At 37.7% G+C, this 15,085-nt stretch overlaps 1 protein-coding gene across 2 annotated transcripts in view; it reads right to left on the reverse strand.

Moving 5' to 3' along the window:
- Positions 1 to 15,085, reverse strand: part of SEMA3C (semaphorin 3C) — a 114,573-nt gene that overhangs the window by 21,271 nt on the left and 78,217 nt on the right. For both annotated transcript variants that reach the window (XM_071734042.1, XM_071734043.1), the window contains exons 7-12: positions 13,569 to 13,688; positions 11,501 to 11,643; positions 9,511 to 9,625; positions 7,292 to 7,361; positions 5,058 to 5,202; positions 1,302 to 1,524 (exon numbers count right to left, since the gene is read on the reverse strand). In XM_071734042.1, coding sequence (XP_071590143.1) covers positions 1,302 to 1,524; positions 5,058 to 5,202; positions 7,292 to 7,361; positions 9,511 to 9,625; positions 11,501 to 11,643; positions 13,569 to 13,688 — 816 coding nt within the window. The remainder of the gene's footprint in view (positions 1 to 1,301; positions 1,525 to 5,057; positions 5,203 to 7,291; positions 7,362 to 9,510; positions 9,626 to 11,500; positions 11,644 to 13,568; positions 13,689 to 15,085) is intronic.

The raw sequence follows: 15,085 nt of genomic DNA on the forward strand, positions 1-15,085 counted from the left end.
ACACACTACAGTTGTCCCTCAGCTGATCTTGTTCCGTCAGGTCAGTATTTTCCTTGGACAGAGGAGCCCACAGCTGAACATGGCACTCCTGAGAGAAGCTGAACACAGGAGAAAAATGCCTTCCAGCAGCCTACTGGCTGGATACACTTCTGCTAAGAAGACTATGCAGCTGACTTCCTTTGGGACAAGGCACCCTGCTGATCTTGATAGCTGGGGAGGCTTCTCTAAGAAGAGTTCCTTTTAATCCTACCCCTAGAGAAGCCTAACATTCTGGAGAGATTTTTTTAGCAACAGTTTCCTACATCTATTATTACAGGATGGCTATTCCTAGTGTCATGTGCTTTTGCTGGCAGACACAGTTTCTACAAGCAGAAAACAACCAGGATCCAATAATATGTCAACCATAAAAGCAACAGAAGCCATTTCCATAATTATTTTCTGATGTTCAGAGATATATTTTATCTTCTGGATTTCTTTTCCCCTGTTCTACTTGAAACCATCTATATAAAACAGAGTAGCCTTTGTGCCTATCAACTGATGATGCCCTGTTAAGCCAGTGGGAGTTCCAGATGTGAATAGCCAGACTGCCACTCTTGCATGCCTGCTTCAAGCAGAAAAATATTAATACCTGAATATTAAAAAAAAAAATCAAAATTGATCACGATGAGAATAATTTCATCTCTTTCCTGCAGACTTCAGAAGCATAACACCAGATGAATTTTAATGTAACTAAACCCAAAATGTAGATTATATTAGACATAAATTGGCTTAGAATATTTGGATTGAATTCTTCATGTCCACTACTGCTAGGACTCCAATGATTTGTTTCTTTTTCTCTGCTAAATACTTCCATATTTTAGTAGAGTTGTTATTTCTGCATTCTACCATCCTGATCAGATTGTGTTTTTCTTCAGAAGTAGCTTACGCAGCATATATTAAAGAATGATTTTGAGACTATACAAAAAATAGAAAGCCAGATTTTGGTATTTTTACTCATGTTGGAGAATATCAAATTCTAACATGAGAAGTATTATAATTTAGATGAAATACAATATGCACTAGTGTTAATTTTTGTCTCAAAATTAATATCAATACTTTTTATAGCTTCCTCATAATTAATGTCTATGAGAATGATAAAAATTCACAGAAAATAAAAAGAATATAAATCATGGATTTCTAGAGACATTTTTGTAGATAGAGAATATATTTAAATGAACATTTCTGAATAAGTCATACAGATTGGAGTTGATTGCAAATTATAAGGCAATGGAAAAAAATGACTGCTGCGAAGTTTATCTTACCTGTTCCAAGAAACAAGACGTGGTATCTTCCATCAGCAGCATTCACTCTATCCACAGCAATCTTTGTATACTTGTAGTCTGCTCCTATCCGGATGATTAATGGCCTCTTGTGTATTGGGTAAATGGGATTAAACATCAAAGGGTGATTTCTGATGAAGGTCACAACATCATCTGGAAACTCTTTGGTTGTTCGCATATTAGGTGTGAAGGCTCCTCCTGGACACTGTAAGAAACATGCACAGCAATGCTTAACAATATTTACCATCTTCCAGTCTTCATCTCCAAGTCATTTACAAATACTGACAGATAGTTGACAAAATAAGTTCCTAAAAGAGCCCTTTAGACTATGACTAAAAGCAATTATGTTCCAGTGAGGGAAATGAAGCACTTGAATAGCTACGCTTTGTATGGGTTGCGATAAGAAACCCACAAACATATTTTTGCACTTTCAAAACCCAGCTTTCAAAATCCATATTTCTGGACCTATTTTCACATTCTTTATGCTCCCTTTTCAACTGTCTGTTGAAAAAAAAATACATATACCCAAGCAATCTGTATAAGAAGATACCAATCTTTTGCAAGCAGTTTGTTACAGGTGTTGTAAAAGGTAAAGTAAAAATATAAACATTGTTTCTGCTAATATCCCTCTAGTCACTATTTTGATTATGAGATGGCGAAAGGGTAAAAGGGTAATGTTGAGTTCATATGGGGGATCCCATGGCAAATCATTTACCTCTGAGAGGACTGACCATTCACAGGATTTTGTCTACACTTCCCATATGCTCACAAATCAACAGAAGCCCATAAGTACTCTGTATGCTTCTTTACATATAATGAGGAACCATCCAAATATCCAGCCTTTGGGTATTCTGAACCTTATGAGAAAGCAAGATCAATCTGAGAAATCGTGAGTGTTTACTAAGAGTGAAACTAAAAGAAGATGGCAGGAAAAACTCAGGAGCTATGTCAGCAACTGGTACAATGTTCTGGATGTACCTATGTTAATTTACATGACTCTTTTTCAGTCACCATACTCTCCTCAGAATATTGGAGCTATCCAGAAATATTTCAACACAATATTTTTCCAGTTGGAAAATGTTGGGTTTTTTCAATAGGAGGCATTTAATGGAAACTTCTTTGTTTTGATGAGGACCATTCTTATGTCTAGGATGAAATTTCTGGTGAAAACCACTGACACAAAAATAGCTAGTAGCTCAGGGGGAGATTTACCTCACCTGACTTCTACTGTCTTAAAGTCAGGCACTTATTCTTAATTAGGCATCTAAGTTTTCTCTGTAGTCAGTAATTCAGACTAGAAGCCCTGCTTTTAGATGGCTAAAATTACATAAAATGAATCATATTCTGAGAGACTAGGAAACTCACTGGGGATATATGAGTCATGTGTCCAACCTACCTGATGTGAGAAAACATTACAATCTGGGTCTTCACCTCCCAGGGGATCCCTCTAAACACCAGGCAGGAGAGACCGTTCTACACTATCTGCTAAAAAGCAGTTCCATAATTAATTATTCATTTGGCAATTCCAGGAACAAGGTGGAGAAGGGACAGCAGCCTCATCCCAGGCTTAAGAATCATCTTCTGGCTCAATTGGGATTCCATTTCAAAAAGCAGATCAACTCTGGTAGGATTGTTTAAAAATCTTTAAAAGAAACTGCTCTGGAATCAGTTATCTTCAGGAAGAACCAGGACTCAGCTCAGATGTGGGTCTTTTCCCATCTGACATCCTTGACAATTGATTCTTCTGGACTCTTTATTTATCCTGAAGGTACTGGATTGGTTCTCATTAGAAATTATACATGCTAGCCCTCTAAGCCCTCACACTGAATTCCAATTACGAAATTTGCTCTAGTCCTTCCCTCTGTGGCTCTTCCATCCAAAGTCTTCCAGAAAATGTATGGAGCTATCTGCTAAGATTATCCACAAATGCTGGAAAAAAACCCACCAAACCTGCCTTCATAAATGTGTAGGCTATCAGCAAGATTATTGTACTTGGCAGTAATCTGCCAGGCCCTAGTTCCTCCCCAGAGGGATCCTGTTTCATGATTGGTTCAAATTAAACTTCTCTGTCTTGCAAAGATCTGCTCAAAGATTTCCCCTGACACTTCTATCCTTCTTGGACATGATAAGACCTTTGTCTGTGACTTCCCACAAAAACGTCTGTGCTCACCCAAGTATGACCCTAAAAACGTACATTATATTGTTGTTCTGAGCAAAGTTATAACAAACATATTCAATCAATTCGCTCTTTGGAGATCACCCGTATAAACCACAGACAAGTAAAAAACACTACTGAAGAACCCTGTGAATAATCCCTTTCCTGGAGGGGTTGAGTATGTATCCTTCACACCTCATTCAAGGACTTGGCTACACAATAATTACGTTCACAGTTGATCATCATGCAGTTTGATTGCAGAGAGAAAGAGAATTCTTCAATTTACTGCATACTCTGACATGCTGTGGGTACCAAAACTATTTCTGTAACTTCTGAAAAATGGAAACTATCCTCAAACATCACTGAGTTTAATAGTAACATGCCAATTATGCAATTTTCCCCCCTTTCTTTTTCCATAAGTAAGTTTTGCTTGTGGAGAAATAAGAAACCATTGGTTTAGTGAAGGGCAGCCAAACACTGCAGAGTTGATCATTGCCAAATGAATGCACTGCTTTATCCTACTGAAGCTATACCAAAGCCTTTTCATTGTTTATCCAGTGTACTATGACACAATGAATGCTCATTTCTCTCCAGAGATTTAGTATGAGTATCTCTTTAGGCAACTGTAAAGTAGGATTTTCTATGTAATACAAAAAGCCATCCCTGTCTAGTCCAGCATCCCAGAAGTTGAAAGAAATCTACATCTCAGAGAAAAAAGCCTCATGCTGCACTGCCTGAAAGCATGGCTATTAAAAGTTAACCCTTTGTACATGAATTCTAGCAGCAAAAAACATTGTAAGTCCTGACTTTTACAACTGCTTTGGCATATGTGGAAAATAGAGGTTATGGCACACATTTAAAAGCAGAACTTCTTGGCAGTAAAATAAAACCAAAGACAAGCCTCAGCTTAGAAAATACACCTTTAAGATATGTTGTTGTGGCTAAATTTGTGAGGAAGCACTGAAAAGCCAGTGATCAGAAAAACAACGTTTGTCTTAAAAAAACTATCTTTTGTCTGTATTTTTTGTGTGAGCTATGATCTAGGAATTTATCTCCAAGTTCAGATCTTTCTGTCACATCTGAAAAATGTAGGTATTTTCTATCACCATGTTAAATACAAATCTGAATTTTCCATTGTGCTTCCCAATTTCTTTAGGCCTAGCTGGAATACCTCATAAGCCTTCATGAGGTGAACCAAGAAAAACATGGCAGTAGTTGAGGAAACCCAAACAAATGTAATATTCAGTTCTCTCCTCCTCTCCTCCTCCTCCTCTTCCTCCTCCTCTTCCTCTTCCTCCTCTTCTTCCTCTTCTTCTCTTCTTCTCCTTTTTCTCTTCTTCTCCTTCTTTTCTTCCTCTCCTCTCCTCTCCTCTCCTCTCCTCTCCTCTCTCCTCTCCCTCTCTTTTCCTCTTCTCTTCTCTTCTCTTCTCTTCTCTTCTCTTCTCTTCTCTTCTCTTCTCTTCTCTTCTCTTCTCTTCTCTTCTCTTCTCTTCTCTTCTCTTCTCTTCTCTTCTCTTCTCTTTTCTCTTTTTTTAAACAAAGACAAGTAATTGGCAAGCGTGCATAAACATCTTTGTACTTACAGTGCCAGGTCTTGGGTACGGAATTCTGCCCTGATATGGAATCAGCTGGTGGTTTGGGCCCTCCTTGTGTGCAAATGGCCCATTGAACACAGTCTGGATGTCAGATAGATGATACACACATACAGCTGAGCCTTTAAATATGGAGCTGGAAAAGAGTAGGAAAAAGTTAGCATTGTAATTTATCAACTTTTATATACCTTTTCCATCATTTTGCATGGTCCCGTAATGAAATACACCTCTACAATATTTTTGATACAATTTAATGCTTCTATAGCATGGATTTAACACATTTAAAATCAAGTAATTTGTTTCCCAGTATACACCATTACTCCGGAAGACCTAGCACTATTCTGAACAGTGAACTGAAAAAAGAGGGAGAAAGGTATTACTGGTGGAATTAGAAATTTTCCTGATGTTAATTATAAAAGCAATTGAATCTGTCGCCAGTTAAATCAATGGCAAAAATATTGCTGACTTCAGTGAGACAAGAGTTTTATAAACTTTGTGCTGCCAAGCTCAGCACAGGCTTCCAGAACTCCCTACCAGTATATTAACCACAAGACCTTCATGAGCCTCCTAAAATACACAGCTAAAATATTAATCAAAACATCCAGTGCAATTGCAATTGGTTAGATCCTTACAATCAGTTGCCAGCTTTTCTAAGCAAAATGGGAACAAGTTGTGGCTGTACAGGAATTAGTCCTATACAGTCCTCAAATCTACCCACAAAACTAGTCTTACAAAGACTCCCTCAAAAGAGTTGAACTTTGATGCTTCCTGAAGGAGAGCTCAGTGGGTCACTTACAGGAAGGACACATTTTTCCACTGCTCTAGGTTCAGCAATGGTCTCTGATATTTCCTCAACCACCACAAATCCTGAATGGCCTCCATCACTCTGTGATGATGGAGGGCACCACAGGAATAAGTTCCAGAGGAATGCTAAGGGGTTTTTGGGGTTTTTTTTTTTGGTGTTTTTTTTTTTTTTCCTCACTGCTTATGAAGGTTGAGATATTTAGCCCAAGAAATTGGGATAATCCAGACAGTCTGTTGTTAACTGTAGGAAGAAAATAATCCAGGTAATCTTTGTTTTCAATTGAAAAAGAAAAAAAATAACAACAAAACAACAAAAAACACTCCAGAAAAAACCTGAAAACATTACAAAAAGAAAGCACAATCCACATTGCTCTCAGCTATATATAGATTAGGAGGAGGAACCTTTTAGGTAGATTATGGTGTTTGTGGAAATTATGGTAGGTATTAATAGGTTTAAAAATATGTATTTAATCTTTCTAGATATTTTATGTTAGATTTTATGCCACAAAAATAATTTGCTTCAATATTACTTGATTTCCTTCTGTATGGCTTAGAAAGAAGATATTTGTTGGGAGGCTTCTTGCTTGTTACTGTTATGAGTTGAAAGACTACAGAGGTGAAGATAAGGGAAGAGATAAGGAGTAATAGTCACCCTTTTTGAAGTTAACTAATAACAGCTAAATAATACAGGATAGGTTGTCAGAAATCAGTAGTAACTGTTTCCACTCTGTATACCAGCACTATGTGGTGAGGACAAGAGAAAAGTGAAAAAAACAAAGGTAGAGACGGCAGAACCTGTTGGTCCACCTATTGGTCTATCTTTGGGGAGTTTCAGAACAATCAGCTATATGCAGAACTTCCTCTGTCTTTGGGAGCTCACTGAATGTTTTCTAAAGTGAACAGTAAGTGAATACTACTGACTGGTAACAGGGTGCTTAGGCTGCCAGAAGGTGTCCACATGCCACACAAGATTGTATTTTTATAGCCAGCTAAAGCTGACACGGGTTATTTGCCATCTGTGCAATCATCTGCCAGCTGAGAGTCTGGAAATTATTTGTATGAATTCATGTAAGAATTCCCTGTTTGATCCTTCAGGCTGCTGGATGTCCTTCAGGAGGTGCTAAGTGCTCTCAGATGCCACGTGAGTTCACTGTGTTCAAGTCCTTTAGCTCTCTGCTGCTGGTTGGGAACAAGTGGCCCTCCATGCAAAGGTTTTCCCAGTGCCAGCTGACAGTGCATCAGGGAGCACTTTGCTCCAAGCAGTGTAGCTCCAACATGGATACTGAGACTGTATGCAAATGCTGGCTGCAGAAGACATCAAAACTGCACAGAACAGACTTAACTAGAAACCATCACTTTTGGTTTTCACTTAGAAAACTGAGTAATTCAGAAAGATGATTTTTTAAAATCTTCCCATTTACCTTGATGTTGTAAAAATTCCATACACAAGTGTTGTTCTGGGGTTATCTGTCTCTAAAAGAAACACATCCTCTGTAAGAAAGAAAAGGAAAAAGAAAATTAGCATTTTAAATGCTAATAAAAAGTTATTTTCCAGTTTAATTTATGACTTTATTCCTGCTGAAGCTACCAGTACTTTTGTCTCAGACTTGAATGGGAAAAGGTAGATTTTTTATATGAAGGACCATAAACATAAATCTAAAATTTGAACATTCAGAAACAGATCTAGACATTAGCTACACACCAGAGCCTTATGAAGACAAAAGGCAAAGGTTTTCAAATAAGTATGTTCAGGATCCATGTCCCAGAATTCTTTCTGCTGGATTGCATTTCAGCAGGTTGTTTAATAGTAGGCAAACATCAAGTTGCAAAAGGTCAAAGACAAAGAGTTCCCATAGAGGGATGTAATCCAAAGCAGGATGATTAGGTGTTTTATCATCCAGTACACACTCTAGATGCCCTTGCTAGCTCATTTTCAACATGACTTAAATGACATGAAGTTTTGCAGTGAAGATACTGAGATGTAAACCTCTCTTTATTGACTGCAGTATGCAAAGTTGAACCTGTTCACTGAACTGAATTTGTCCCCCTTTACCTCTGATCTGCTGATTTTTTTTTACTTCAATAAAAAATACTTTAATCTCAGACAGTTTCTCCTTACAAATGTTTTTACTAACTGTATTCAAGTTACCCCTTGAATGTATTTTACAACACACAAAAAGTCTGAACTCTCTGAGCTTTTTGTCATGCAATATGTTCTTTAGCTTTCCATAAATGTATGTAGTTCCTTCATTTAACCCTCTGAATTTTTAAAATATGCTTTGAAATATGTCAAACACAAAAGACATCACTGTGCAGAACTGGAAGCATTACACTCTTCTGCACTGCACATGAAAACAGAACCATGTGCTTGCTTTTGCACAGTTTTCCACACTTCCAGCTGCAGCTGAATTCTTCCTCTGCCACAGGATTGTGCTAGAGCCCAAACTGAGAACGTTGCCTCCTATTCTGTCTGGTTCTCCATTTGGCCATGCAGAAAACTAAAAGCAGTTATCCTACTGCTTTGTTGAAGAGGAGTGGGCTGGTAAATCACAGCTCTGAAAGATTAGTTGCTGTGGCTGTGCTTAGCCACTGGGAAGATATGACAGTCAGTCCTCCAAGCAGCTTGCACAATCTGAGTTAGTGCAAGTTAGGATCTGCTTCTAGGCCCATCGGTTTCCACTGAACCCTTGAGTCAATACAAGTACATCAAATATATGTTAACAATACCAAGTCAAAAAGATTCAGAACTCCATTTGCTATTATGGAAACCAGCAATAATACTAGAGAAAAGAGAGAGAGATAAAAATGGAAAGAAGGTCAGAAACAGATGCAGCCCCAGTGTCGGGCCCAATGGTATTTATATTAATTGATATTTATATCTATATGAACACATATAAATCTTATTTGTATTTACAAATACACACACCAAATTCTTCCAGTGCCTGAATTTAGAACTATGACTGCACATCACAGATGTGGACAATATAGAATCTGAAACCTTCTGTTAATGGTGTTTGGCACCTAACTATTAAGATACGAATGTATTAATTAATTATTGAAAGAAAATTTTTGTGGCTATGGCATAGATTATTTACTGAATATGTGCAGCTTTTCACATGGTGAACTGAAAATCTAAGTGCCTGAATGAATCCTGAGAAATTATATTTATTCATAGTATTCTTAATGGTACCAGCAACAGCACTTATTAGTATTATCTTGAACTATCAAAATGAGGCCTCTTCCCTGTGATCAAAAAAGAAACAAATTGCAGAAAAGCTGTATGTTACACAGTGTTATGAGAAACTGTTTCAAAAAAGGTATGTTATAAAAACTAACTGGGAGCAAAGTAATAATATATTTCACTTGATCCCTTTCAAATCCTAAGTCTTTACTTATATAATTCTTTTATATATTCAAGATTAATTACCTTTATTTCAAAGATAATGATAATTACTCAGAGAGATTTATGAATAATTTTTTCATTTCCTGTCATAAAACCATGAGGGGAATTTTGACATGAAGTTCTACAGAGCCAAGGTTTCACTTTCAACAACTTCACTAAGAATCTGTATGCACATCAATAATTACATATACATAGGGTGCAGGATTTAGATAAAACTTTTAGTCTTTCTTGCCATACCTAATTCATCAAAGTACGTTTCTGTTCCATCTTCATCCATTACTGAGCACACAAGTCTTGCTTTCAAGAACGTTGTCCACTTGTTTACAAGACTACGCTGACCACCTGTGTCATTCTGGAATGGAATAATATTTTCAGAAAAGAAATACAATGCAGCTAACACCTGGACAGACTTTCCTACCCTTTCCCCAGTTTAATTTGTCTCATCACCTAGACAATTATGCAGTTATAACCAATAGAAAAAATAAATAAGCCTAAAGTAAATGTCCTTCTTTAAACCCTCCAAATACGGGAAAAAAAAGTAGTTTTCTGAGCAGACACTCTGTGCTGGGCTAGCAGGCTCGGGAGGGTTGGGCAGTATGCTGTGCAGCAGCAATGTGTGGGTCTGTGGAGGTCTGGCTCCCTGACTAGTGCAGGAAAGTCAATTGTACCTCTGAAAGATCAAAGAGGCCTTTGAAGGGATGTTTCTTCTAATTCTGACAGCAATATAGCTGAATCTGACCTAGTAAGCTGTGATGGCCCTTGAGATGGATGCTCTGAAGTAATTTCAGAAATGGTGGCATGGGCCAAGCTAGGTTTGCACTATTGGAAGTTCTGCTAGCTTAGTCCAGAGCTGGCTTGATCACAGCTTGTTCAATGATCTCTCCATCTCTCTCTAGTGCAAAGTGGAACCAGTAACTGATAAGCCAGATGGTGCAGCTCCTGCCTCATTCTGTGGCAGTATCATCCAAACTGCATAGGATTTCTCCACAAGGAAATGGAGAGACAAAATGCAGAAGATAAGGAAATACAGTTTTGATGAAATGTTGTGCATGTTTCATTGGTGCTTCTGGAGCTGGTAATCAAACCTGTTTGGTGACCAGGTCCTTTGGGGTGGCCTCTCTTGGCACCATTGTATTAGTACATATGGTGAGTCTCAAAGGTGTTGATATATGAATATAAGGGTTTACAAGTATGTAAATATGACTGGCTTAGATTTATTTTCATTGGCTTTTGGATTCTGCTCCTGACTTCAGTGTAAGTCTAAACAGGCTGAGGCTTTTCAGAAATCATCTGGGCTTCATTATAACAGTAACAATAACAAATACAGCTATTATTGCGTGAAACATCTTCTTGCAAAATACCCAAAAACGCCTTTGGGCACCCTCACAAAAAGTAGAAAGCAAAGATTTTAAAAGGGATCACATGCCTCATCATATTGCTAGAGGTATTTCACACAATCCCAAACATGTCCTCACACTCATGCACAACATCACAAGCATCAAATTCTAAAGAACCAGACACACAAACACTCACAATTCCAAAAGAAGGAATTAAAAGGCTAGCAGAACTTGAGCATTTATAATAGCTGCTTCAATCATTCATTTACAGTTGATTATAAATATGTAAAAGGAAATAGAGACAATAAGGAGTTCTGCAGCTGTAAATTAATTCTGCACAGGAGCAGCCATAACTCCTAAATTTAATTTTCCTGTGCATGTTTTTAAAGTTAGGCTTATAATCAATCAATAACTCAGAAAGCACAGATATTATAGAAGTGAAACCAATATTTGAAAATCAAATCAAACCATTTAAAAACTTGTTCCTGATATTTCCAATGTGTTTCAAAGATTTTAAGTGTGTGTATCCATGCACGGAAGACTTTACCATCTTTACCATCTTATAATTCAGTTTTTTTTATGCAAAGAATATACCTCCTTCATGCAAAGAACAGCAAGTTTAGAAATTTAACACTGGAAACAATCCTGAGAGTCAGTCAGAGAAACACTTATATTCCTGAATCTCTCAATTTCCATATCACTGTGGATATAGCCAGATACACATAACACATTTAGAGCCTAACTGTGTGTTCAGTAACAGCTCTTCTTAATTATGAATGTGGATATTTGTTTTGAATATAAATCAAAGGCTTTCACTCATTTAGTCTTTTAGCTTATCATGTCACACTAGCAGCTTGTCCCAACAACCTGGCAAACAAAATAGTTCTTACTGGGCAGATTCTTGCAATCATTGAATGAATTTGCTTTGTGCTGCCACTGTTGTCTGTGAGTCTTTCTTTGAAGAAGAAGTAGATTTTGGCATCGTTGGGGTCAGTGCCATCTGGGATAACATGAGCATCCACAAAAATAGGCTCTGAAATGAAACAGTGTACCAAAAAGATGAAACCAAAAGTTGTATCAGTATAAGGAAATAATGAGGTGACAGTTACTGACTGCTATATATCCATACAGAGGTACAGCTGTGGCAGGATAGGTTTTGTGCCTAACCTCGTATCACCATATATCACCCGGTAAACAGCTTCATGCTGGCAGCCTTAAGTTTCTGTGTCCTCACATTTTATCCCACAAAAGATAAAAAATTATAGAAGCAATAGTATGAAATTACTGCAGAGGTCCAAAGAGTCAGTGGAAGAAAGGGGAGGAGTCAGTGTGTTATCAGGGGCACCTAAGGGAAGACTCACTGAGGAGGCAAAATATAAAAGTAAACTGCTAAAAGATCCTCTGGAGAAAGAACAAACAAGGTACATTAAAAATGCACAAAAGAGGGAACCAGCTATTGGAACACTGAAAAAAGGAAAGCAGAATTTGCAAATGCCTGAACAGCATTTGACTTCATATCAGAGTTTGATAAACATACAAAGCACTGTAAAGGAGAACTAATGTTATGTAAATTGAACTGTAATTTAAAATGTACATACTGATATGCAAGTGACTGTGCAGTAGTTTCTTGCAATCCCTTTTTAGGCAATGACTTCTATTGGTGTTGGTATCTGCAGAAAATCTGTTTTTGGCAATATCCTATGCTAAACTATAATGGACAGTGGAGAGAGTGCTCAGAAAACCTGTGTTTGAAGGAGAAAGCTTCCTGCATGAAGGCTGTATCAGACAAGATTGATTGAAATCCAACACAAATCTTGAAAAAAAACAATACAAATGTTTTATCTCTGACAGAAAACTCACTTTAGACTGCAGCATTTTGCTATTCACACAAGCCTATTCTCAATGAATCTAAGTGTCATGGCTCTGATTCTAAAAGAACATGGCAATAAACAACTGTCCTGAGCATTTGTAATAGGTAGATTTTCCAGAGATAGAAATGGCATAATGTCTCTATTTCCCTGATTCACTTTAGGGTGCACACTTCAGGGTGTGTAGATAAGCATAAGAATGTATAGCAAACAAGACCAATTTTGAAAGCAGACATAGTTTCTCATTCATAGTGAATTTATTTTGATTGCAGTCCTGTGACTTGGCTGCAGTCGCAGCCACACAGGAATAGCAAGACAATACCACAGTAACTTCAACACACCTGAAGGCTTTCTTAAATTGGAACCGTTATGTCAGTTGTTCTATAGCTTTGGACATCAATCTCTGCTCAGAGTTCTGACAACCATTTTATTTCAAAATAGTTTAATTTGATGGAGTCTTTTTATTGGTAAAGTCAGGAAGAACTTTCACAATAATTTGAGTGAAACCAAGAGTTATGTGTTTGCACTCAGAAGGTAGTTTTTCTACTGTGTTTTGATAATCTGCATCTTACTACAGAAATAAATGGCAATAACTGTACCTGACTTGTATGCTAATGGAACTCTCCACTGCAAGTATTTTGAATGCAAGTGGTGGTGAGTCTTTTGTACTGAGGTGGATCAGCTTAATTAATTGAAGTGGCAATTCACTAGAAAAAAACCTTAGAATAAAGGACTTTAATTTCAGTCAATGTCTGATACAGTAAAGCTGGAGAAGGCACGTCCCTAGAAGTCAGATTGTCTGGCCACTTGCCATTTGGAAGGTTTTCATGCTAATTTTGAACAGTTTGGTTCAGTCTTACTCCAAAAAAGGCCCTCAGGTGGGGTGGCCTAAAAGGTTTGTTCAAGCATGGAACACTTTTTATCCGTGCATTGCCTACAATATATACTTTCACAAATTTCTTCATGGTTCAATGTCATAAATTAAATTAATAGGAAAGCTCTTTAAAAGACAAGCTATTTATTTTAAACAAAGCAAAGCAGAATCTGTGTGGAACCCATTACAAGCTCTGGTAAAACAAAGGCATCTCACCACTCAGCCACTTGGAGTTGTGCTGGTCGGTTCGCACTGCATTCCTCCTGGTCAGACTCCGAAAAATGGCTGCATCTGTCCCCATGAAATCAATATACATTCCTGAAAACAGCTCTTCATCTGAAAAGAATTGAAATGGAGGGGGAAAAGCAAATGGATTGTTATAGCTTTTGGGAAAACTGTATTTACTGATCTAATTTTTTACAGAGGAGTCTCTACAGAAAAATACTGGGTCATGGGCATGGGGTTTCCCTCTGATTTACAAAGACACAATCTAGAATGTACAAGAGTCATCAGATTTTTCCTAAAGACTTTAGGGAACTACATCATTAAATGCAACAGCAGAATTGCATATATGGTGAACTTTTTGATATGAAGTTTAGTTGCTCAACTTTCACTGATAAGGATCACTGGAAAATCAGGCGCGTGTTATCAAGAAGAATCACATTTATTTTTTTAATTACATACTTCAAAAAGCTTTTTTTTTGTGGGAGCAGACAAAATGACTGGACTGAATTTATTGGTGGTGTAAACTGGCACAACATCTATTGCAGTCAATGGATTGGTGCCAGTTTTTACCAGAAGTATTGTCAAGGCTGCCCCAGGCAGTCTCAAGTTGATTTCAGTATTGCAGAGGCCAGACAATCATATTATTGAACTTTACACAGAGTAATGTAGAGCTACAATTGTCCCCTTTTATGTACTTGATTCTAAGTATAGGGTCTTTATGCTTGAACAGAATTAGACATGCAACTCCTACATTAACAGAGCCATGAACTTCTACCCCCTGTGCAGGGCTGAAATCTCGGTTCATCAGTCAGGATGTAACTCTGTGTTTGTGTGAGCCTGTGTGTGTGCATAAATATGCATATATATAATCATTCTAATTACATATATTATCATTTTCTACTCCATGAATAACCAAGCAATTTCCATTGACTAATGACAATGAAATCCCAGAGTAGAAAACAGTAGCTAAAATAAACTCTAAGGCTCATGGTGGGAGCGGTGGCTGAACACATTCCAGTACAGCTGGGTCCTTTGACTGATGTTTTTGTCTGGCTTCCTGGAGTACCCGGAGAGTGTGGTCAAGCTGGCAAGAGTCACAGGTTCAGAAGCCCTTGAGGCTATTTTTATGATCTGTCTGTGTGCATGTGTGTATCAGTACGGAAGACTATTGGCTCACAAGAGAATTAAAACTCTGGAGATTTTGTTTTTCTGTTGCTGGCGAGAGCCTGAACTGAACCCCTGCAAAGCAGCCGGCAGCCACTCTTCTGATCTCATCTCTCCTGGTGATGACAGGATTCATACACAGGGGCTTTAAACAATACATTTGATACATGTTTGTGAAACATCCACTTCCTGAGCATATCTTGACAGAAGGCTGTTAGATGTTTACTGATTTATAACTGATTTTGGGTACTGGCCTCATTGCCTCAATCTATTAGAGCTTTATTCTTATTATAAAATAAACTGGCTGAAAGAGATCAGGCTTAAGGTTCTCACTAAATATTATG

The sequence above is a fragment of the Heliangelus exortis genome, chromosome 1, assembly GCF_036169615.1.
Source record: "Heliangelus exortis chromosome 1, bHelExo1.hap1, whole genome shotgun sequence".
Taxonomy (NCBI): domain Eukaryota; kingdom Metazoa; phylum Chordata; class Aves; order Apodiformes; family Trochilidae; genus Heliangelus; species Heliangelus exortis.